The following is a 24,346-nucleotide window of genomic DNA, read 5'->3' on the forward strand; positions in this document are numbered from 1 at the left end:
AACACCAAGATTGGCAAATTCGCCACTGGCGCCCTGTGCTCTTCACAGATGAAACAGGTTCTCACTGAGCACATTTGACACACGTGACAGAGTCTGGAGACACCAAGGAGAACGTTCTGCTGCCTGCAACATCCTCCAGCATGACCGGTTTGGCAGTGGGTCAGTAATGGTGTGGGGTGGCATTTCTTTGAGGGGCCGCACAGCCCTCCATGTGCTCGCCAGAGGTAGCCTGACTGCCATTAGGTACAGAGATGAGATCCTCAGACCCCTTGTGAGACCATATGCTGGTGCGGTTGGCCTTAGGTTTCTCCTAATGCAAGACAGTGCTAGACCTCATGTGGCTGGAGTGTGTCAGCAGTTCCTGCAAGATGAAGGCATTGATGCTATGGACTGGCCCGTCCGTTCCCCAGACCTGAATCCAATTGAGCACATCTGGGACATCATGTCTCGCTCCATCCACCAAAGCCACGTTGCACCACAGACTGTCCAGGAGTTGGTGGATGCTTTAGTACAGGTCTGGGAGGAGATCCTTCAGGAGACCATCCGCCACCTCATCAGGAGCATGCCCAGGCGTTGTAGGGAGAGGTCATACAGGCACGTGGAGGCCACACACACTACTGAGCCTCATTTTTACTTGTTTTAAGGACATTACATCAAAGTTGGATCAGCCTGTAGTGTGTTTTTCCACTTTAATATTGAGGGTGACTCCAAATCCAGACCTCCATGGGTTAATAAATTTGATTTCCATTGATAATTTTTGTGTGATTTTGTTGTTAGCACATTGAACTATGTAAAGAACAAAGTATTTAATAAGAATATTTCATTCATTCAGATCTAGGATGTGTTATTTTAGTGTTCCCTTTATTTTTTTGAGCAGTGTATGTATATGTATGTATATATATATATATATATATATATATATATATATATATATATATATATATCTTGCAAAGAACGAGGCGGCACTCAGGAGTCTATGGTGAACAGGTGAACTCTGTCAAATGGAACTTTATCGACGTTTCGGGGTGCAAGCCCCCGTCTTCAGGACACACAGTGAAAAGAACAAGTGAAAGACATACATTTAAATACACTTACCAGGCGCGCCTCCAGCCGTCCTCTCCTCGCCGCTGCCCGGCTTCCGGACTCGGCGCTTCCGGTCAGGTGACCCAACCCCGTGACGCGAGCTACCAGTGCCGTCATGCAGGGGGCGGGGGAGGTCGTTGTCATGGTGCGTGCTACCAAAACATAATACAAAAAATGGAGGCGCGCCTGGTAAGTGTATTTAAATGTATGTCTTTCACTTGTTCTTTTCACTGTGTGTCCTGAAGACGGGGGCTTGCACCCCGAAACGTCGATAAAGTTCCATTTGACAGAGTTCACCTGTTCACCATAGACTCCTGAGTGCCGCCTCGTTCTTTGCAAGTTATACATACCCAGACTGCCTGGTCTGGTAGGGAAGGCACCGGAGCAGGAGCTTTGTTCAGATAGCCCATGGGGGAGTGCCAGACAATTTGCCCAATATATATATATATATATATATATATATATATATATATATATACAATATACACACACACAATGTGGTGTGCCCGGCACTCCACGCTCCCCAGCGTATCGGTAACCTGCTCCCGTGCCCTCACCTCGTGGACCTGGATCCAAAATACAGCACCGGCAATAAGGGCGGCACTGGGAGACTTGCAAGATATAGTGAATAAAACGTGCCTTTAATCTTTTCAACGTTTCGGGGACGCAGCCCCTTCGTCAGGATAACCAAACAGTGCAAAATACAGTGTACCCACTAAAGGTATTTATACACTGTATTTTGCACTGTTTGGTTATCCCGACGAAGGGGCTGCGTCCCCGAAACGTTGAAAAGATTTAAGGCACGTTTTATTCACTATATCTTGCAAGTCTCCCAGTGCCGCCCTTATTGCTGGTGAGAGAAATTTATATATATATATATATATATATATATATATATATATATATATATATATTATTATGTGTGTGTGTGTTATGGACCTAACGGTATGTGGAATGCTTGACACAAGCAGTGATGTCTCATAGGGTACAGTTGGACTATGGGGTCCAGTCATCTTATATGGACGCTTAAAGTAAATTGCAGACAACATAATAGTTGCTATGTTGCTGATAAGTTGATTTCATGCATCTTATTGCCTGGTGTTCTATAATATTACTCTTATAAAACTGAAAAGTAAATGTGTACCTATGCCTATTTCTGTAGTATGAAAGGATTGTTTATTTGATATAGGCAGAGCTGTCACTGCAATAAAATGTGCACAACCTTTGATATGCTTGTCGTAAAAAGGTAAGCAGTTGCTATCCTACAGTTGTGACGGCAGTGAGAAGTACATTTTAGAGCACTGTTATAAAGGGGAATTCCACTTTTACATAATATCTGGTATTTATGTAACAATTACTATGTAGACAGCATCCAGAGTCCATAGACACTTGCTGCTACATTTAGATGGAATCTTTTGACCAGCCGCTGTGACTTTGCTCATTGTTTGTTGAATGGCTGAACTGGTAGTAGAATGCAGGTAATCTGTGGGGAAACCTGTGCAAGGCTAGTCCCTATTGAAATGTTTAGCTTTCCCCCTACAGCACACAAACTCGTTCACTTCAACTTGGGTTTTTAAAAACCTTTCATTACCTAAATGAAAGTTCTGTTTAAATTACCCTATTACCCTATTGTTTTTTTGGGGGGAGGGGGGGGGGGGGGTTTATGCCCAACTCACCTTTGGCCTGATTATGATAAAATATGTGGGCATGGTTGAAATTGTTATGTAATATGCAGTATATGAAAAGAATAGTGCTTAAGCTACAATGAATTGTCCATATACATTGAAAAACAGTGCCAGTTCCAGTACAGTATAATTGTAGAGTAGCAGTGACCGTTATGAAACGGACCTAAATGTGTTGCTCTAAAGCAGGGGTGGGAAGTAGTGGCTTTCCAAATGCTGTGGAGCTACACATCCCAGCATGCCTTGCCATAGCTCGCAATGCTAAAACTGTGGCAGAACATGCTGGGATTTGTAGCTCATCCGCAGCTGGAGGGCCACCTATTGCTCACCCCTGCTTGAAAACCTGGTGGGAGAAAGTTTTTAAGTACATTTTTAAAACACAAATAATGCATTCCATAAATATTACGCACTAATGTATAGGTAGTGTATTATATACCAGAAGTAGGTGACAGTGCTTTTGTTTTATTGTAAAATACTTGTGACTCTAAAATGACGTTTTGGCCATGCACACTTTTGACATTGTAAAAGTGTGTTTTTCCCTTGTTGGCTATATTGTGTGTTTTTTCTCCACTTGTTAGCTATATTGTCTGTGTGTTTTCCTACTTTTGGATGCATGTGCTAAAGTTTTATACAGGTTGAGTATCCCATATCCAAATATTCCGAAATACGGAATATTCCGAAATACGGACTTTTTTGAGTGAGAGTGAAATAGTGAAACCTTTGTTTTTTGATGTCTCAATGTACACAACCTTTGTCTAATACACAAAGTTATTAAAAATATTGTATTAAATGACCTTTAGGCTGTGTGTATATGAAACATAAATGAATTGTGTGAATGTAGACACACGTTGTTTAATGCACAAAGTTATAAAAAATATTGGCTAAAATTACCTTCAGGCTGTGTGTATAAGGTGTATATGTAACATAAATGCATTCTGTGCTTAGATTTAGGTCCCATCACCATGATATCTCATTATGGTATGCAATTATTCCAAAATACGGAAAAATCCGATATACAAAATACCTCTGGTCCCAAGCATTTTGGATAAGGGATACTCAACCTGTATAGCTAACAAGGGGGGAAAGCACAAACAATATAGTTAATGAGAGAAAAACACAGACAATATAGCTAACAAGGGGAAAAACTGGGGGTAAAATACACAAACAGTATAGCTAATGGAGGGAGGGAAACACGGACAATTTAAGTAACAAGGGGGCAAAACATACAAACAATACGACCGGTATAATGGTTAGAATTACTGCCGGTATGCGGTTAGCATGCTGATAGTCGGAATTCCGACTATCACAATACAGGGGATCCGGATTGAAAGTAGACAGTAACTAGGTCGACAATGTCTAGGTCGACCACTATTGGTCGACAGTAACTAGGTCGACAGGGTCTTTAGGTCGACATGTTCTAGGTTGACAGGTCAAAAGGTCGACATGAGTTTTTCACTTTTTTTTTTTTTTTTAACCTTTTCATACTTAACGATCCACGTGGACTACGATTGTAACGGTAATCTGTGCCGAGCGAAGCCACCATGCCCGAAGCATGGCGAGCGAAGCGAGGCGGTGCACTAATTGGGGTTCCCGGTCACTCTACGAAGAAAACGACACCAAAATAACATTAAAAACTCATGTCGACCTTTTGACCTGTCGACCTCGAACATGTCGACCTAGGCACCCTGTCGACCTAGTTACTGTCGACCTAGACATTGTCGACCTAGTTACTGTCGACTTTCAATACCACACCCACAATACAGATGCCAGGATCCTGATGGGGGCACCATACCACTGCCTGTATACCGGCGAGGTAGGTGATTCCCCCTCTGTGGGTGTCCACGACACCCATAGTGGGAGAATAGAACCTGTTGCAAGCAAAGCTCACCACCGAGACCGCAAGGGTCTTAGTTGTGCTCGCCCCTGTGCCGGCATTCCACCACTCAGCATGCTGCTGTCGATATATACTGACATTCGGCATCCCGTTCGGCGGGATATTATACCGAACCCTTACTGCCTCACATCACTGAGGTAAAGAGTTCAATTCCCACCATGGCCCTAACTGTGGAGTTTGTATTTTCTCTTTGCGCTTGTGTGGGTTTCCTCCAGGTACTCCAGTTATAGCCAGCAAGGGGGGCAGGACACAATATAGCTTACACTGGGATAAAACACAAACTATATAAGTAACAAGGGGGATAAACATACAAACAATACAGCTAACAAGGGGGTGGAAACACGGACAATATAGCTGACGAAGGAAAGCCATGTAGACAATATAGCTAACAAGGGGGAACAACATGTAGACAATAGTTAACAAGGTGGGGGGAGGAGGGGGGGGGCACAAACAGTACAGCTAACAAGGGGGAAAACATGCAAACTGTAGCTAGCATGGGTACCTAAACGCAGACAATATAGCTAACGTGGGGAGAGGGGCACAGGCAATGGGTGTGGTATGTAAGGTCGACCACACAGTAAGTATGTCTACATGGTTTTTAGGTCGACAGGAACTCTAGGTTGACATGACAGAAGGTCGACATGAGTTTTTTCACGCTTTTTGTGTCTCTTTCTCCATATAGTGACCGGGAACCGCAATTAGTGCACCATGTCCCCTAGCTTCGGGCAAGGTGCCTTGCTGCGCTTGGCACAGGTTAACGTTCCCAAGTGTAGTCCACATCGATCATAAAGTATGAAAAAGTTCAACAACTTAGGAATAAAGTGAAAAACTCATGTCGACCTACTTACTGTCGACCTAGAGACCGGATACCCAGACAATATAGCTAATAAGGGGGAAAAACATACAGACCTACTAGCTAAAAAAAGGCAATATACTGTATCTAACAAGAGGAGAAAACATACAAACAATATTACTAATGGGAGAAGCAGACAATATATCTAACAAGGGGGGGGGGGGGGGGGGTGATATAATTTTTACCCTTCACATAAAAGGAAGGCAAAGTATTTACTTTTTGCAGTATAAAAGTTGGTGGAATTTTTCAACAGTTTTCGTCAATTTCTGTAAGATGTAAAATACTTTGGGTTCTAGACTGGCTAATTATATAAATGTACAACTGGCCTCCTCAAGACTTTTCCTGCTGCTCTGCTCCAGCAACACTTTCTCACATGTACATGGCCAGGTTGGATATATACAGCTGTCTGGTTAAGCAGGATTTGTTATTGTGGTTGGAATGTAACACTACACAAAAGCCTCTAGTGGTTGCCTTCCAAACAAATTGACCAGCATACTCATTAGTGGCTAAATCTGTTTTGGCCAGCATTATGTTCATTGTGTAGCCATATGCTTTGGGGTTTGGCCAATTTGCTGTTACTAACTATATATGGTGTATAAGTGACCAGTGTAAAGTCATTTTCTATACAATGTCCATTTCAATTCTAATAACTGTTATGTGAACACAAAGGGGACTAATTATTTGTAAATAAAAAACCCTCATGTTGACCTTTTTCCATGTCAACCTAATGACCGTGTCGACCTATTTCAGGTGTTGACAAAGTCACTGTCGACCCAATGATCAACGCCCGCAAATCAGTTTGAATGGATTTCTCATTTAGCATTGTTTGCTTATGCTGAGATAAATACCATTTTTGGTCCTGAGCAAAGGGCACTGTAGGAACCCAAAAACTTTGACCTTTTGGATGGGGTGATAGAAAAAAAAAAAAAAAAATATATATATATATATATATATATATATATATATATGCTATTCAGAAGCGCTGTGAATCATTGCAAGTTTAAAAAAAAAAAAGCTTTTTATTATAGATCTTCTTGTAGCTAAAAATTCTCTCTCTCGTATTTCTCCACATTCAGGAGGGAGTTCTTTGAAGGGTGTGAGGCAATAAATGCAGACAGCATTGAAGGAATTTGCACCCGATTTTCCAGCCTCTTAATTGAAGCTAAGCAGGAAGACAAATTTAAGGATCTTTATCGCTTCACATTTCAATTTGGCCTGGACTCCGAAGAAGGGCAGCGGTCACTTCACCGGGAAATAGCCATTGCCCTCTGGAAGTTAGTGTTCACCCAAAACAAACCCCTCATTTTGGACCAGTGGTTAGACTTCCTAATTGAGAACCCCTCAGGAATCAAGGGAATCTCCCGGGACACGTGGAACATGTTCCTAAACTTTACTCAGGCGATTGGACCCGACCTCAGCAACTACAGCGAAGACGAGGCATGGCCGAGTCTCTTTGATACCTTTGTGGAATGGGAAATGGAAAGAAGGAGAAAGGAAGAGGAAACCAAATGTATTAGATCTTCACGCACAGATCATCTGAGTCCAGATGAACAGACTTAGCACGGTGTGAGCATTTGATCCTGTTAACCTTCATTAAATATAAACTCTGGACTTTCCCTGGAAATTTAATGGAGAATACTTATTATTTTTTGTTTTATTTGTTTTTTTTTATTTGTTTATTTTACACCTTTTTCTGCCTTGTATTTGAAAGGGCTCTAAATGCTGGTAACATGTTTCAGGCACTTTCTTACCATTTTGGTCATTTTTTTTTTTTCATTATTATTTTTAAATGTTTTCTTACAGTGCCAGGAAGTGTTTCACCTTTATATTTCAGGTTTAACTGGCTCTAATTAAATTAATGAATGCTTGGAAGAGCGTGGGGAGAATGGGAGGGCAGTTGTGTCCATTTATTTAATTTAAACCCTATTGATGTGTTGGGTATGGGATGTGGCGGGGGGAGGGGGGTTGCATAACAATGCATTGTGAGATGCCTGGCAGCTGGTTGGTGACAGCTCTGCTTATTGCCATGTCCTGCGTTCTTTTTAAAATGTTCTTTTTTTAACATTAGTCCCGTTCAGTGCCAAAGAGGCCTGCAACACATTGTATGCCAATCTGGCAAATGAGGGTTTGGAAGAAAAAGAGAGAAAATCCAATTCTTAATGAGCGTTCCAGGATCATGTTGTTCTCCTAGATCCTGTGATGGACAGGGCAGTTGCGTACTGTGTGTAGTGGTGTTTACATTGTTGAATTTTAAGATTTGTGAAGCTGTTCAGTGGGGTTGGGTAAAGGAACATATTTTCTCTCAAAAGCTATATCTGAGCATTAATCATACAGTATGTGCATTAACTCATGTTCATAACACAAAACTGCAAAAAAAGAAAAATGTTATGGCTTTTCTATTAAAATCCATGTATTCTTTTTAACTGAATTGCCACAGTGCGTTAGAAATTAGAGCAATTTTGATTCACTTGCATTTACATTTATTTATTTTAACGCCGGTGTCATTTTGTTGCCCTGTGTCTTGGATCCAGCAGTATGGCAGGAGTTTGTTAGAAGAAATATTCTACTACCAATAGGTGCATTTAACCTTCAATACGGAATGCTTCTGAGATTTAAGTGTCCTCTCCCTAAACAGACTTTTTAAAATTGACTTGTTTTTTTATGTTGCCGAGTGCATAATACTGTAATTTGCTTACTGCACTTTGCCCCTTTGTTGCCCCTGCATTTCCCATCTTTCATTCAGATATGGCGAGCGTCAGGCACCAGTTAGGTGTTTTTGCAGTAACGTCTGTAGCAACTATTCCCTTTTAATCTGTCATATTAAAGCTGGGTACATACTACAAGATGTGGCTATTAAATAACCAGACTGATTCTATAATTTACGTGTAATTTTATTAAGTACATTTTAATCTCTATTCCCCTTCGATGTACTCCCCTTATACATCCATGCCCGCTGCATTCTTTTCCTTTATTCACAACCGTGCTGTAGCTCATTATCTATCAGTTATCGCAACAGCTGCATTATTGTCTTTAACGTGGTAACTGATTTAAACCGGTTTGACTGTAGGTAAAATACAGAAGTCACAGGGTGCTAGGTATGGAGGGTGTTCTAGCTCTGCAGTCTGTTTCTCGGCCAGAAACCGCTGCTCAGAGACAGTTGTGTGGGCTGGTGTGTTCTCCTGCTGGAGGAGGAGACCATTATCCCACAACTCTGCCACTTTCTTCTGATTCTTTTCCTGCCTGGTTTCTATACCATTTGTGTAGTAATGTTGATTCACCGTTGCTCCTCCTGGTACCCAGTCTGCCAAAATAAAATCCTTGATATCAAAGAAAACTATTAACATGGCTTTGAATTTAGATTTGCTTTGGCGTAATTTCTTCTTTCTTATTGTGAATCCGCTTGAGTTTGTTCCAAAACCTCTATACAAATTTCTTTTTGGAATAATCCAAGGTCCGTGTTCCCCCAACTCTCGTTTAACTCATGCAGTATGGTTTAGTTTTTACAAGTACAGTCTCGTTACTTAAAAGCCACACCTCGTAAATATATCTGACGATGTTGCGATCAGCGACAGATCACATCGACCATCGTATAGTCTGTGCACCTCAAATCCCAATTGGATGTGCTGCATGTACAATGGGACGATTCCCCAGGCGACTCAGTGTTACTTGCAGCATGTAATGATACATCGTACAGTGGACTGTACATCATTGCACTGTATTGTTACATCCTGGCGCTGAGTCCACCGTCTTCTGGTGTGTACCCAGCTTTACACAGAGGGTTTTTCTTAGCATTCATCCAAATGGAAAGGGTTGTTGCGGAAACTACGGACTCTGATGACTGATAGAGATTCCTGAAACGAAGACCAGAGAAGAGTAAACATGGCGAATACCAGAGACTCAGTACAGTCTGTGACATCACATTTCTAAACTTAGTTCACACAGCCGCATACGAACAAAAAAATAAATAAATGCAAACCTTGGTCTGAAGTGCTATTGTGTCTCAGATGACTCTACATAATAATGCACATACTACACCGTTCTTGCTGATCACAGGGAAAACCATTTCTAGGCCAGGAATACAGCTTATCAACCTAGCATTTAAAAACAATGGCGTGCATTGTGTCGTGGAGTTTTTGGTATCTGAGGAGATAGGTAGAAGTGCTTTAATGCATTTTAACAATCTTTGCCATTGTACCGTGGCCTAAATATTACTACTCCAGCTCGCTATGGGTTAGTGGATTTTTTACATTGGGACAAATGTTGCTTATACTTGTAATGAAACCATATATGCATAGGAGACAGACACAATAACTGCATTGTACAACGCGGTCTCACTGTTGGGCCTCATGCACACAATTTTTTTATTTTTAAATTGCACAAGAAACCCTTTCTTTATAATGTTCCTGCATGTATTGGCCGGCAGTGTAATACCTACTGTAGCCAGCACAGGAACAAACATAAATTGCAGAAGAAATATAGTGGACTTGTCTTTATGCATCATTTGCTGTTAAGAAAAAAAAAAAGCATTAAAAATGCTTGTGTACTTGATGCCTCAATTGTATTTGATCGACGCTGTTGACAAGTGCAGAGCCGCACTACCTCGAGTTTTTGGGTTTACCATTGGTTAATAGAGGGAGCTAAATCATTCTCAGGGCTAATGAAGATTTAGGAAGGAAATTTTGAACCTCTGCATCAAATGTTTAGTAAGAAAACTGTGGTATACGGCACTCTTTCCATCCAGGTTACTTATATTGTATAAAATAAAGATCACTTAAGTTGCTTATTTAATTTTTTGTACAGATCCTTACTGGGCTGGGAGTGACCCTAATGATTTAAAAAGGGTATGACCCTAAACTAGGGTTCTACATTTTGGGGCTGATGCGGAGTTAAACTTATGCCTGTTTGCAGCGCGGTTTTGGCATGTAACGGGGCATTCTATAGGTGTCACACAGGGTGTGGTAGCTGTAATGGGACGCTCTCCTGTAGGCGTAGTACAGAGAGGCAAAGATTCGAATTACAAAGTAATTGGCCTGGTGCCGATTATGAGCTTACTTTACTAGGAGCAGCTAAATAAAAAAGGGATAGTCAGTCCCCAGAAGTAATACAAGGAGAAGTGTTATTAGTGCTGTAGAGCTGGATATATTTAAAACAATTTAGATTTATTTACATGCAATCTACATAATTCAATGTTGCAACATCATAAAAACTCATTTAAGAAAAAAGAGAGGACATATCAAAGTTTTAAATATATCCAGCTCTACAGCACTAATTACGCTTATGCTTGTAGTACAGAGAGGGTGTGGCAGCTTTAATTGGGCACTCTCCTGTGGGTGTAGTACAGAGAGGGTGTGGCAGCTGTAATGGGGCGCTCTCCTTTGGGTGTAGTACAGAGAGGGGGTGTCAGCTGTAATGGGGCACTCTCCTGTAGGTGTAGTACAGAGAGGGTCCAGCAGCTGTAATGGGGTGCTCTTCTGTAGGTGTAGTACAGAGAGGGGGTGGCAGCTGTAATGGGGTGCTTTCTTGTAGGTATAGGTCAGAGGGGGTCCGGCAGCTGTAATGGGGCTCTCTCCTGTAGGTATAGCTCAGAGGGTGTGTCTGCTGTAATGGGGCTCTCTCCTGTAGGTGTAGCTCAGAGTGTGCGTTGGCTGTAACAGGGCGCTCTTCTGTAGGTATAACTCGGAGAGTGCGACGGCTGCAATGGGGCGCTCTCTCAAGGCGTAACTCGGAGGGTGTATGTAGACAGTACGTGCAACGTAGAATTGGAAGGAAACGTGAATGCACTGGTTTTCAGATGTATTTCTTTGTAGAAATGTGTACAACTGCATACAGGTGAGTATACGCTTTTTTCCTCTGGCAGGGTCCACAGGATATCCACAGGATAACATTGGGATATGATGAAGTAACAGCGGATTTGCACCAATTGGTCGAAGGTTTTTGGCCTCCCAGCATGCAACCATATATCCCCGCTTCCTGGCTCAGGCAAATCAGTTTTTTGTTTGGTGCTGCAGGAGCTGGATCATGGTCAGAGGGCTGCTGGTTTTTAGCAGCCCTATGCTTTCTTATTTTATTTTTATAGTCTTATTATTTTTTCTTGAGTGACCTTTCTAAAAAGTGTCTTATACGTACCTTACAAATAGTTGCTCCAACAACTCTGCACCGGATCGCGACAAAAGCTTACCCACGAGTACAGTGCTGCTTCGGTGGGCGTCTGTGTCGGATATACTAGCAGGTCCAGCAGACTTTACCAGGCTGTGGCTTGAGCATGGCGTGAAGGTAAGGCATTGGTTCTGCTTAGAAGGGGAATATGGACACAGCCGCGCTGTTTTGACAGGAGTTTACCAAACAGTCGCTGACGCGGCTGCCACCTCGGGTGCCCCAGCGCTAGGCCTTAGGGATCAGAGGACCCAGGAATAGTATGAGGCCGTGAGCCCTAGGGTTGATTTCAGCAGTGGGGAGTCAGACGCTTTCCTAGTTGCCCCTCCCCCTGGTTAATGACCAGTTTCCTCCAAGTCTCCCGCCATAAACTGTTTCCCGTATCTGTCTCAGACGCTGTACACGAAGGGGACCCAGTCGCAGCATGGGTGGCTGTGTGACGGGTGCGTCTGTGTTCACTATAGGTTCATGGAGCGGCAGTGTCCACTAGTAGCATCTGGATCCACTCAGTGTTCGCAGATGTATAGATAGGTCCTGGAAGCGAGGTATCCCACTCTACTGAGTACGGGTAATACAGCACTAAGGGGCAGATGTATTAACCTGGAGGAGGCATAAGGAAGTGATAAACCAGTGAAAAGTACAAGGTGATAAACGCACCAGCCAGTCAGCTCTTAAATGTCAATTTGCATATTGGAGCTGATTGGCTGGTGCATTTATCACCTTGCCCATATCACTGGTTTATCACTTCCTTATGCCGTCGCCAGGTTAATACATCTGCCCCTAAGTCTCTTATCTACCTTTTTGAGTATGTACAGTTAGATAAGTGCCTATTGCATATGAGTCTGTATACTATTACTGTTTCTTTCGCTATACGTCTGAATCCGGTAGATCTGTTAAAACATGATGCAGTAATATTTTCTCCTACATACTTGAAATGTAGTTGATGATGTGCTCATATTGCTTATTATACTAATGTATAACATGTGCCTGACTGCTAGTGTGATTGCTGACTTTACTATATATCCTGTCAGGTTTTTTTTTCTATTCCAATCCTCAATGCTGGTGCATGGGTAGGGTCGAATTGTATGTCACTAAAAAGCTTAAAGTGATTACAGTCACACATTGTGTAGTACACTGTGGAAGTGTTTATTATTTATCATGTCTAAGAGCGGCAAAGATGAGGAAGATACACTCACAGCAACACCAACACTCATATAATGTTTGTCTTGCAAGGCTGTGTTATCCCCTCAGGATCTGGTTCAGGATGGTTTGTGTGCAAATTGTTTTAGCTTTCACCAGGGTCTTTTGAAAAATACAAGGCAGATTCAGGTGCAGGTTCATCCACCTTGGGCTATGTTTGCACAGACCTTATCCAGTATAGCTGACTGGAAAATTCCTCCAACTTCTGTACCAGGGATAGGTTACACAATTAACCCTTACATGCAGCTTCCCACCTGCGGTTTATCACTTCCAGCAGCAGCCTCTCAAAAGAAACAGGCTGATAAGCCAGTGGTAAGTAAATTTTCATCCTCACAGGCTACACATGTTTCAGATTAAGATTCATCGGAGGATGAAAGCTCAATAAATTCTACTTCAGCATACGAAGAGGAGGAGGAAGACCTCAGCTCAGTGGATATAGCGGAGTTAAAGCAATGAAAGCCATTCTATCCTTACAGGATTCAGCAGAGCCTGTGTTAAAAACCAAGGCACTTGTGTTTAAACATCCTCCCAAAACAGTTAAGACTGAGTTTCCAGGGTCAGATCAGCTGACTGAAATCGTGGAAGAGGCATGGTCTACGCCCAATAAGAAGTTTAGAATTCCTAATAAATAGAATTCCAATTATCCTTTTCCAGCTGGGGATTGTTTAAAAAGGGAGGTGGCTCCTAAAGTAGATACGCATGTGATTCGATTAGTGCGAAAATCTACATTACCTTTGCCTTCAACATCGTTAAATGATGTCACGGATAGGAGAGTGCATGTTTTTTTTTTTTTTAACATTTTTTCCCTGTCTGGGGCAGTCAGAAGGCCAGCCATGGCTTTAGCTTGGATGGCAAAGGCAGTGGCTGCCTGGGTTGCTGCATTGGAGGGAGATTTTTCAATTGCATATAGAGAGCAAAAATCCCATATAGCACATATAAAACAGGCTGCAATGTTCTTGGAAGAAGCAGTATTGGACATGGGGTACTTTTGCCTCCAGGACACCAGGTTCAACAATATCTACTCGCAGAGCAGTTTGGCTACGTACTTGGAAAGCTGATTCAGAATCTAAGAAGGTTTTGGTTTCTTTACCTTTTTCTGGAGATATTCTTTTTGGTAAAGAATTGACAGATATTTAGGAGTCAGAAGCAGTCTCCAAGAAGGTAAAGTTTCCTTCCACATACAATTTCAAACCTAAAATTCCAGCTTTTTGGCCCTTTCGGTCTGAAGGAAAAGCTATAGGGAAAAGTGATGGCAGGCAGTTCCAATACAAGAAGTCTGGTAAAACTAAAAAGGATTGGGCTACCAGGGAACCGGTTGGTAAAACAGATAAAAAGCCATCAGCTTGATGGCGCATGCCTCCACCTGGGAAATCCCAGGGTGGGGGGCTGACTTCAGTTTGCACAGATCGGGCAGCAGTCTACAACAGATGCCTGGGTGCAGAAAGCGGTATCTCTAGGTCACAGGTTCTCAAACTCGGTCCTCAGGACCCCACACAGTGCATGTTTTGCAGGTCTCCTCACAGAATCACAAGTGAAATTATTGGCTCCACCTGTGGACCTTTTAAAATGTGTCAGTGAGTAATTAATACACCTGTGCACCTCCTGGGTTACCTGCAAAACATGCACTGTGTGGGGTCCTGAGGACCAAGTTTGAGAACCACTGCTCTAGGTTATACTTTTGCCTTCAAGAAGCACCCTCCTCAAAGGTTTTTTTGTACCATCCCATCTCGGGTAGAGACGAAGGCCAGGGATTTGCAAGAGGCAGTTCAGAAATTGCTTCAGTCAGGAGTAGTCATTCCAGTTTCTCCTGCGCAACAAGGACCGGGTTTTTACTCCAACCTGTTTCTAGTTTAGAAACCAAATGGGTCATTTCGGCCCATTCTCAATCTGAGTGCTGAACAAGTACATTTGGGTACCTCTGTTTCATATGGAAACTTTACGTTCCATCATTTTGGCCATGGAGCCAGGGGATTATATGGTATCCCTGGATATACAGGATGCTTTAGAGAGAACAAAGAACCAAAAAAAAGCAACTATAGGCCTTTTCCTGAGCACACTTGAAAAAATTGTAATGATAAAATTATTAAAAATTAACATTTATTAATATATACTTAAGAAAAAAACGAGAGCTGGCATTAATAATTAAAGAGCATAAGTGTTTGCCAGTACCCATGTACCTGTTATAGGCAAAATTATAATATAGGTGAGCGAAAATAAATAAACCCTCATACATGGAGAAAATTCATACATATCCTCTCTAATCAGGAATTTATATGAATGAGGTCACTCCCTCGAGTCCTATATAATCTGACAAATGCTATTGACCTGAGATCAGATTGATGTAATGAGTCCCAAGTTGCTTAAACTGTTGGAGAATAAAATACCTACGGTACCTAGTATTCCCTGGTGGTTCCCCATCCAGGTACTGACCAGGCCCTGCAGTGCTTGGCTTCCAAGATCAGACGAGTTTGGGCATACTCAGTGCGGTCTGACCGTAGGTGAAATTGTCTCCTAGGCGTACCGTTTTCCAATTGTATTGGGACCCAGAATCAATCACGCATCAATCTGATCTCAGGTCAATAGCATTTGTCAGATTATATAGGACTCGAGGGAGTGACCTCATTCATATAAATTCCTGATTAGAGAGGATATGTATGAATTTTCTCCATGTATGAGGGTTTATTTATTTTCGCTCACCTATATTATAATTTTGCCTATAACAGGTACATGGGTACTGGCAAACACTTATGCTCTTTAATTATTAATGCCAGCTCTCATTTTTTTCTTAAGTATATATTAATAAATGTTAATTTTTAATAATTTCATCATTACAATTTTTTCAAGTGTGCTCAGGAAAAGGCCTATCGTTGCTTTTTTTTGGTTCTTTGTTCTCTCTAAAGGACCATACTTGTTTTTTCATAGTTGTTATAACTATCCTCCTGGAGCACCACCAACTAGTTGCTGAATTTATTATTTCTCTAACGTCCTAGTGGATGCTGGGACTCCGTCAGGACCATGGGGAATAGCGGGCTCCGCAGGAGACAGGGCACATCTAAAAAAAACTTTTAGGTCACATGGTGCGTACTGGCTCCTCCCCCTATGACCCTCCTCCAAGCCTCAGTTAGGTTTTTGTGCCCGTCCGAGAGGGTGCAATCTAGGTGGCTCTCCTAAAGAGCTGTTTAGAAAAGTTTTTTTTTAGGTTTCAATCTCAGTGATTCCTGCTGGCAACAGGATCACTGCATCGAGGGACTTAGGGGAGAGATTTCCAACTCACCTGCGTGCAGGATGGATTGGAGTCTTAGGCTACTGGACACTTAGCTCCAGAGGGAGTCGGAACACAGGTCAGCCTGGGGTTCGTCCCGGAGCCGCGCCGCCGATCCCCCTTACAGACGCTGAAGAGACGGCAGAACGGAGGTCCGGAAAGCAGGCGGCAGAAGACACCTCAGTCTTCTTGAAGGTAGCGCACAGCACGGCAGCTGTGCGCCATTGTTGTCACACGGCTCACTGACTCAGTCACGGAGGGTGCAGGGCGCTGCTGGGGGGCGCCCTGGGCAGCAATATAATTACCTTTAGTGGCAAAATAAATACATCACATATAGCCATTAAGGCTATATGTATGTATTTTAACCCAGGCCAGTTTCTTAAAAACCGGGGAAAAGCCCGCCGGAAAAGGGGCGGAGCTTATTCTCCTAAGCACTCAGCGCCATTTTCCTGCTCAGCTCCGCTGGTGAGGAAGGCTCCCAGGTCTCTCCCCTGCACTGCACTACAGAAACAGGGTAACAAAGAGAAGGGGGGCATAAATTGGCGATATTTATATATTAAGAGCGCATATATAGTAAACAACACCTTCTAGGGTTGTTTATATACATTTATAGCGCTTTTGGTGTGTGCTGGCAAACTCTCCCTCTGTCTCCCCAAAGGGCTAGGGGGTCCTGTCTTCGATTAGAGCATTCCCTGTGTGGCTGCTGTGTGTCGGTACGTGTGTGTCGACATGTATGAGGACGATGTTGGTGTGGAGGCAGAGCAATTGCCGATGATGGTAATGTCACCCCCTAGGGAGTCGACACCGGAATGGATGGCTTTAGTTATGGAATTACGTGATAATGTCAGCACATTACAAAAGTCAGTTGACGAAATAAGACGCCCGGCAAACCAGTTAGTACCGGTTCAGGCGTCTCAGACACCGTCAGGGGCTGTAAAACGTCCTTTACCTCAGTCAGTCGACACGGGTACCGACACAGATGAATCTAGTGTCGACGGTGAAGAAACAAACGTATTTTCCAATAGGGCCACACGTTATATGATCACGGCAATGAAGGAGGCTTTGCAGATCTCTGATACTGCTGGTACCTCAAAAAGGGGTATTATGTGGGGGGTGAAAAAACTACCTGTATTTTTTCCAGAATCAGAGGAACTGAATGACGTGTGTGATGAAGCGTGGGTTAACCCCGATAGAAAACTGCTAATTTCCAAGAAGTTATTGGCATTATACCCTTTCCCACCAGAGGTTAGGGCGCGCTGGGAAACACCCCCTAGGGTGGATAAGGCGCTCACACGTTTATCAAAGCAAGTGGCGTTGCCGTCTCCTGATACGGCCGCCCTCAAGGATCCAGCAGATAGGAGGCTGGAAACTACACTGAAGAGTATATACACACATACTGGTGTTATACTGCGACCGGCAATAGCCTCAGCCTGGATGTGCAGTGCTGGGGTAGTGTGGTTGGATTCTCTGACTGAAAATATTGATACCCTGGATAGGGACAGTATTTTATTGACTCTAGAGCAATTAAAGGATGCTTTCCTTTATATGCGAGATGCTCAGAGGGATGTTTGTACTCTAGCATCAAGAGTAAGCGCGATGTCCATATCTGCCAGAAGAAGTTTATGGACGCGACAGTGGTCAGGTGATGCGGATTCCAAGAGGCATATGGAAGTATTGCCATATAAAGGAGAGGAATTGTTTGGGGTCGGTCTTTCGGACCTGGTGGCCACGGCAACTGCCGGCAAATCCACTTTTTTACCTCAGACCCCCTCCCAACAGAAAAAGACACCGTCTTTTCAGCCGCAGTCCTTTCGCTCCTATAAAAAGCGACCAAAAGGACAGTCTTATCTGCCGCGAGGCAGAGGAAAGGGTAAGAAAGGGCAGCAAGCAGCAAGCAGCCCCTGCCCAGGAACAGAAGCCCGCCCCGGCTTCTACAAAGCCATCAGCATGACGCTGGGGCTTTACAAGCGGACTCAGGAACGGTGGGGGGTCGACTCAAGATTTTCAGCAATCAATGGGTTCACTCACAAGTGGACCCGTGGGTCCTGCAGATAGTATCTCAGGGTTACATGCTGGAGTTCGACAGGTCTCCCCCTCGCCGATTCCTAAAGTCTGCTTTACCAACGTCTCCCTCAGAAAGGACGTCGGTTTTGGAAGCCATTCACAAGCTGTATTCTCAGCAGGTGATAGTCAAGGTACCCCTCCTACAACAGGGAAAGGGGTATTATTCCACACTATTTGTGGTACCGAAACCGGACGGTTCGGTAAGGCCTATTCTAAATCTGAAATCCTTGAACCTGTACATAAAGAAATTCAAGTTCAAGATGGAGTCACTCAGAGCAGTGATAGCGAATCTGGAAGAAGGAGACTTCATGGTGTCCTTGGACATAAAAGATGCTTATCTACATGTCCCGATTTACCCCTCACACCAAGGGTATCTCAGGTTCGTGATACAAGACTGTCATTATCAGTTTCAAACGCTGCCGTTTGGGTTGTCCACGGCCCCTCGGGTCTTTACCAAGGTAATGACCGAAATGATGGTTCTTCTACGAAGAAAAGGCGTATTAATTATCCCTTACTTGGACGATCTCCTGATAAGGGCAAAGTCCAGAGAACAGCTGGAAGTCGGTGTAGCGCTAACACAAGTAGTGCTTCAGCAACACGGGTGGATTCTAAATCTTCCAAAATCTCAATTGACCCCGACAACACATCTGCTGTTCCTGGGCATGATTCTGGACACGGTTCAGAAAAAGGTATTTCTCCCGGAAGAGAAAGCAAGGGAGTTATCCGAACTTGTCAAGAACCTCCTAAAACCAGGAACTGTGTCAGTACATCAATGCACAAGAGTCCTGGGAAAGATGGTGGCTTCGTACGAAGCGATTCCATTCGGCAGATTCCATGCACGAACATTTCAGTGGGATCTGCTGGACAAATGGTCCGGATCGCATCTGCACATGCATCAGCGGATAACACTGTCACCGAGAACAAGGTTGTCTCTCCTGTGGTGGTTGCAGACTGCCCATCTGTTAGTGGGCCGCAGATTCGGCATACAGGACTGGGTCCTGGTGACTACGGATGCCAGCCTACGAGGTTGGGGAGCAGTCACAAAGGGAAGAAACTTCCAGGGCGTGTGGTCAAACCTGGAGACGTCTCTTCACATAAATATACTGGAGCTAAGAGCGATCTACAATGCTCTAAGCCTGGCAAAATCGCTGCTTCAGGGTCAGCCGGTGTTGATCCAGTCCGACAACATCACGGCAGTCGCCCACGTAAACCGACAAGGCGGCACGAGAAGCAGGAGTGCAATGGCAGAAGCTGCAAGGATCCTGCGCTGGGCGGAGAATCATGTCGTAGCACTGTCAGCAGTGTTCATCCCGGGAGTGGACAACTGGGAAGCAGATTTCCTCAGCAGACACGACCTTCACCCGGGAGAGTGGGGACTTCATCCAGAAGTTTTCCACATGATTGTGAACCGTTGGGAAAAACCAAAGGTGGACATGATGGCGTCTCGCCTCAACAAAAAATTGGACAGGTATTGCGCCAGGTCAAGAGACCCTCAGGCAATAGCTGTGGACGCTCTGGTAACACCGTGGGTGTACCAGTCAGTGTGTGTGTTCCCTCCTCTGCCTCTCATACCAAAGGTACTGAGAATTATACGGAAAAGAGGAGTAAGAACAATACTGGTAGCTCCGGACTGGCCAAGAAGAACTTGGTATCCGGAACTTCAAGAGATGCTCACGGAGGATCCGTGGCCTCTACCTCTAAGAAGGGATCTGCTTCAGCAGGGACCTTGTATGTTCCAAGACTTACCGCGGCTGCGTTTGACGGCATGGCGGTTGAACGCCGGATTCTAAAAGAGAAGGGCATTCCTGAGGAAGTTATTCCTACTTTAATTAAAGCCAGGAAAGAAGTGACCGCACAACATTATCACCGCATTTGGAGAAAATATGTTGCGTGGTGTGAGGCCAAGAAGGCTCCAACGGAAGAATTTCAATTGGGTCGATTCTTACATTTCCTGCAAGCAGGATTGTCTATGGGCCTCAAATTGGGGTCCATTAAAGTTCAAATTTCGGCCTTATCAATTTTCTTCCAGAAGGAATTGGCGTCAGTGCCTGAAGTACAAACTTTTGTCAAAGGTGTACTACATATACAACCCCCAATAGTGCCTCCAGTGGCACCGTGGGATTTGAACGTGGTTCTAAATTTTCTCAAATCTCATTGGTTTGAGCCTTTAAAATCGGTAGATTTAAAATACCTTACATGGAAGGTAACCATGCTGTTGGCCCTGGCTTCAGCCAGGAGAGTTTCGGAGTTGGCAGCTTTGTCATACAAAAGCCCATATCTGATATTCCATTCGGACAGGGCAGAATTGAGGACACGTCCTCAATTTCTCCCTAAGGTGGTTTCGGCATTTCACTTGAACCAGCCTATTGTGGTGCCTGCGGCTACTAGCGACTTGGAGGACTCCAAGTTACTGGACGTTGTCAGAGCATTAAAAATATATATTTCAAGGACAGCTGGAGTCAGAAAATCTGACTCGTTGTTTACATTGTATGCACCCAACAAGTTGGGTGCTCCTGCGTCTAAACAGACGATTGCACGTTGGATATGTAGTACAATCCAACTTGCACATTCTGTGGCAGGCCTGCCACAGCCTAAATCTGTAAAGGCCCATTCCACAAGGAAAGTGGGCTCATCCTGGGCGGCTGCCCGAGGAGTCTCGGCATTACAACTTTGCCGAGCAGCTACGTGGTCAGGGGAGAACACGTTTGTAAAATTTTACAAATTTGATACTCTGGCTAAAGAGGACCTGGAGTTCTCTCATTCGGTGCTGCAGAGTCATCCGCACTCTCCCGCCCGTTTGGGAGCTTTGGTATAATCCCCATGGTCCTGACGGAGTCCCAGCATCCACTAGGACGTTAGAGAAAATAAGAATTTACTTACCGATAATTCTATTTCTCATAGTCCGTAGTGGATGCTGGGCGCCCATCCCAAGTGCGGATTGTCTGCAATGCTTGTACATAGTTATTGTTACAAAAATCGGGTTATTACTGTTGTTGTGAGCCATCTGTTCAGAGGCTACTTCGTTTGTGTTATCATACTGTTAACTGGGTTCAGATCACAAGTGGTACGGTGTGATTGGTGTGGCTGGTATGAGTCTTACCCGGGATTCAAGATCCTTCCTTATTGTGTACGCTCGTCCGGGCACAGTACCTAACTGAGGCTTGGAGGAGGGTCATAGGGGGAGGAGCCAGTACGCACCATGTGACCTAAAAGTTTTTTTAGATGTGCCCTGTCTCCTGCAGAGCCCGCTATTCCCCATGGTCCTGACGGAGTCCCAGCATCCACTACGGACTATGAGAAATAGAATTATCGGTAAGTAAATTCTTATTTTGAGTAGGCCTTTATGTTGGTTTAATACATAATACTCCCAATTATTTAACTGAAATTGTGATATCCTGTGCAGATTTATTTCCTTTTTGCTATACAGGATGCTTACCTACATGTTCCTATAGCACTGTCCCGTCAGTGCTATCTCAGGTTCGCTATCCTACAACAGCATTTTCAGTTCCAGGCCCTACCATTTGGGTTAGCTGCAACCCCCAGAATATTTACCAAGATTATGATGGTCAGTTTATCTCCGCCAGCAGGGAATAAGAATTTTTCCATACCTCAACGATCTTTTAATCCTGGCACAGTCGCAAGAATTGCTCCCATGTCATCTGCAAAAGACAATAACATGTCTGCAAAGGCATGGGTGGCTCATAAATTGGGCAAAATCATCTCTGGTTCTGTCACAGCAGATGACTCACTTGGGGGCTGTACCGGAGAGTATTTTTACCCCAGAACAAGATATCCATGGTTCAGTCAAGGATTCAGGACTTGCTACACAGTAAAACGGTATCCATTCACACAGCAATGTGTGTGATGGGATTGATGGTGTCAACAATCGACATGGTGGAGTATGCACAGGTCATTCAAACAATGCTCAGAGCAAGGAAACCTTCCTCAGCTTGCAATTATCACCGAATATGGCAAACCTATATTCATTGGTGCAGTGAATGGAAAATGGACCCTAAGTCTGTCAGAGTTCTAGGGTCTTAGCATTCCTTCAGGCAGGAATGGATAAAGATTTGAAGGTGGCTTCCTTGAGAGTGCAAGTGTCAGCATTGACTGTATGGTACCAAAAGAAAATTGCCAACTTACAGGCTCTGCGTACTTTTTTTTCCAGGGAATGCTGCGCATTCAACCTCCTTTTATTCCTCCTACAGTGACTTGGTACTTAAATTTAGTCCTAAGGGCCCTTCAAGTTCCCCCATTTAAACCACTTAATAAAATGGATCTTAAAAGGTTGACAGCGAAAGTTCTCTTTCTACTGGCTATGGCGTCAGCTAGAAGAGTGTCAGATTTAGGGACATTGTCATGTCGTTCCCCGTTTCTGATTTTTTTTTTATCCAGATAAAGCAGTTCTCAGAACTAGATCTGGTTATCTTCCCAAGGTGTCTAAATTCCACCTTAAAGAAGAAATTGTAGTCCCGGCTTTCCAGGTATCGGGCCTTTCTATGGGAGATGCATTGCTGGACGTAGTCCGTGACTTAAGGATCGACGTGGATCGTACCAGTGCCATCAGAAAGACAGATTCTCTCTTCATTCTCTACGGATTTCACAAGAGAGGATGGCCTGCTGATAAGCAGACACTGGAAAGGTGGCTTTGGATGACTATTTCAGAAGAATATTCTCAAGCTGATCTCCCTGTTCCGACTAATGTCTCTGCTCATTCTACTCGTAAGGTAGGTCCATCATGGGCAGCAAAACAGATATGTAAGACAGCCACATGGTCTTCCATTAACACATTCATTAGACTTTATGCCATTGATACCTTTGCCTCTCATGACGCTGAATTTGGGCGATGGATTCTCCTGTCCAATCAGGAGCGTCCCCACCACTAAATTGCTTTGGGAAATCCCAATGTTATCCTGTGGATAACCTGTGGACCCTGCCGGAGAAATATACGTTATGGGAAGAACTTACTGTTGGTAACGGTATTTCTCCTAAGTCCACAGGTTCCACAGGGATCCTACCCTGACGCACTGGCTATGAGGATCCTTTTACTCACTAACCTCTACCTTCTCGTACAGAAGGGTGTGTATGTGTGTTCTTCTCGCCTGATTAGGGCCATCTATGATGCTCCTGCCTTGAGCTATGGGAATACAACTGATTTGCCTGAGCCAGGAGGCGAGGATAGATGGATGGGCCCGTTGCATGCTGGGAGGCCGAAAAGCTTTGACCAATTTGTGCAGGTCTGCTGTCGCTTCATCATATCCCAATGTTATCCTGTGGACTTAGGATAAATACCATTATCAACTGTAAATTTTTACCATAAAATAATGGTCATAAGGTCTCTCTGCATCACACCCTTTCTATTCAAATGCTACTTTCAATTCTGTAGCTATCTAATTTTTCTCTGACGTCCTAAGTGGATGCTGGGGACTCCGTCAGGACCATGGGGATTAGCGGCTCCGCAGGAGACAGGGCACAAAACTAAAGCTTTAGGATCAGGTGGTGTGTACTGGCTCCTCCCCCTATGACCCTCCTCCAAGCCTCAGTTAGGTTTTTGTGCCCGTCCGAGCAGGGTGCAATCTAGGTGGCTCTCTTAAGGAGCTGCTTAGAAAAAGTTTTTAGGTTTCTTATTTTCAGTGAGTCCTGCTGGCAACAGGCTCACTGCATCGAGGGACTTAGGGGAGAGAAGTTCAACTCACCTGCGTGCAGGATGGATTGGCTTCTTAGGCTACTGGACACCATTAGCTCCAGAGGGAGTCGGAACACAGGTCTCACCCTGGGGTTCGTCCCGGAGCCGCGCCGCCGACCCCCCTTGCAGATGCTGAAGATTGAAGGTCCAGAAAACCGGAGGGTGCAGGGCGTTGCTGGGGGCGCCCTGGGCAGCAATGTATAATACCTTATTCTGGCTAAAAATACATCACATATAGCCCCTGGAGGCTATATGGATGTATTTAACCCCTGCCAGGTCTCAGAAAAACGGGAGAAGAAGCCCGCCGAAAAGGGGGCGGGGCCTATTCTCCTCAGCACGCAGCGCCATTTTCCCTCACAGAAATGCTGGTGGGAAGGCTCCCAGGCTCTCCCCTGCACTGCACTACAGAAACAGGGTTAAAACAGAGAGGGGGGGCACTTAATTGGCGATATGTATATATATATTAAAA

The 24,346-nt window shown here is 44.1% G+C and overlaps 1 protein-coding gene and 1 pseudogene across 1 annotated transcript in view; one reads left to right on the forward strand and one right to left on the reverse strand.

The window, feature by feature from the left end:
• Positions 1–10,055, forward strand: part of DCUN1D3 (defective in cullin neddylation 1 domain containing 3) — a 135,582-nt gene extending 125,527 nt beyond the window's left edge. The window contains exon 3 of the mRNA XM_063934425.1: positions 6,589–10,055. Within this exon, the coding sequence (XP_063790495.1) occupies positions 6,589–7,072 (484 nt within the window). The 3' untranslated portion in view covers positions 7,073–10,055. The remainder of the gene's footprint in view (positions 1–6,588) is intronic.
• A 5,191-nt stretch (positions 10,056–15,246) lies between these two features.
• LOC134947110 (5S ribosomal RNA) lies at positions 15,247–15,365 on the reverse strand (annotated as a pseudogene).
• Positions 15,366–24,346: the final 8,981 nt, after the last annotated feature.

The sequence above is a fragment of the Pseudophryne corroboree genome, chromosome 7, assembly GCF_028390025.1.
Source record: "Pseudophryne corroboree isolate aPseCor3 chromosome 7, aPseCor3.hap2, whole genome shotgun sequence".
Taxonomy (NCBI): domain Eukaryota; kingdom Metazoa; phylum Chordata; class Amphibia; order Anura; family Myobatrachidae; genus Pseudophryne; species Pseudophryne corroboree.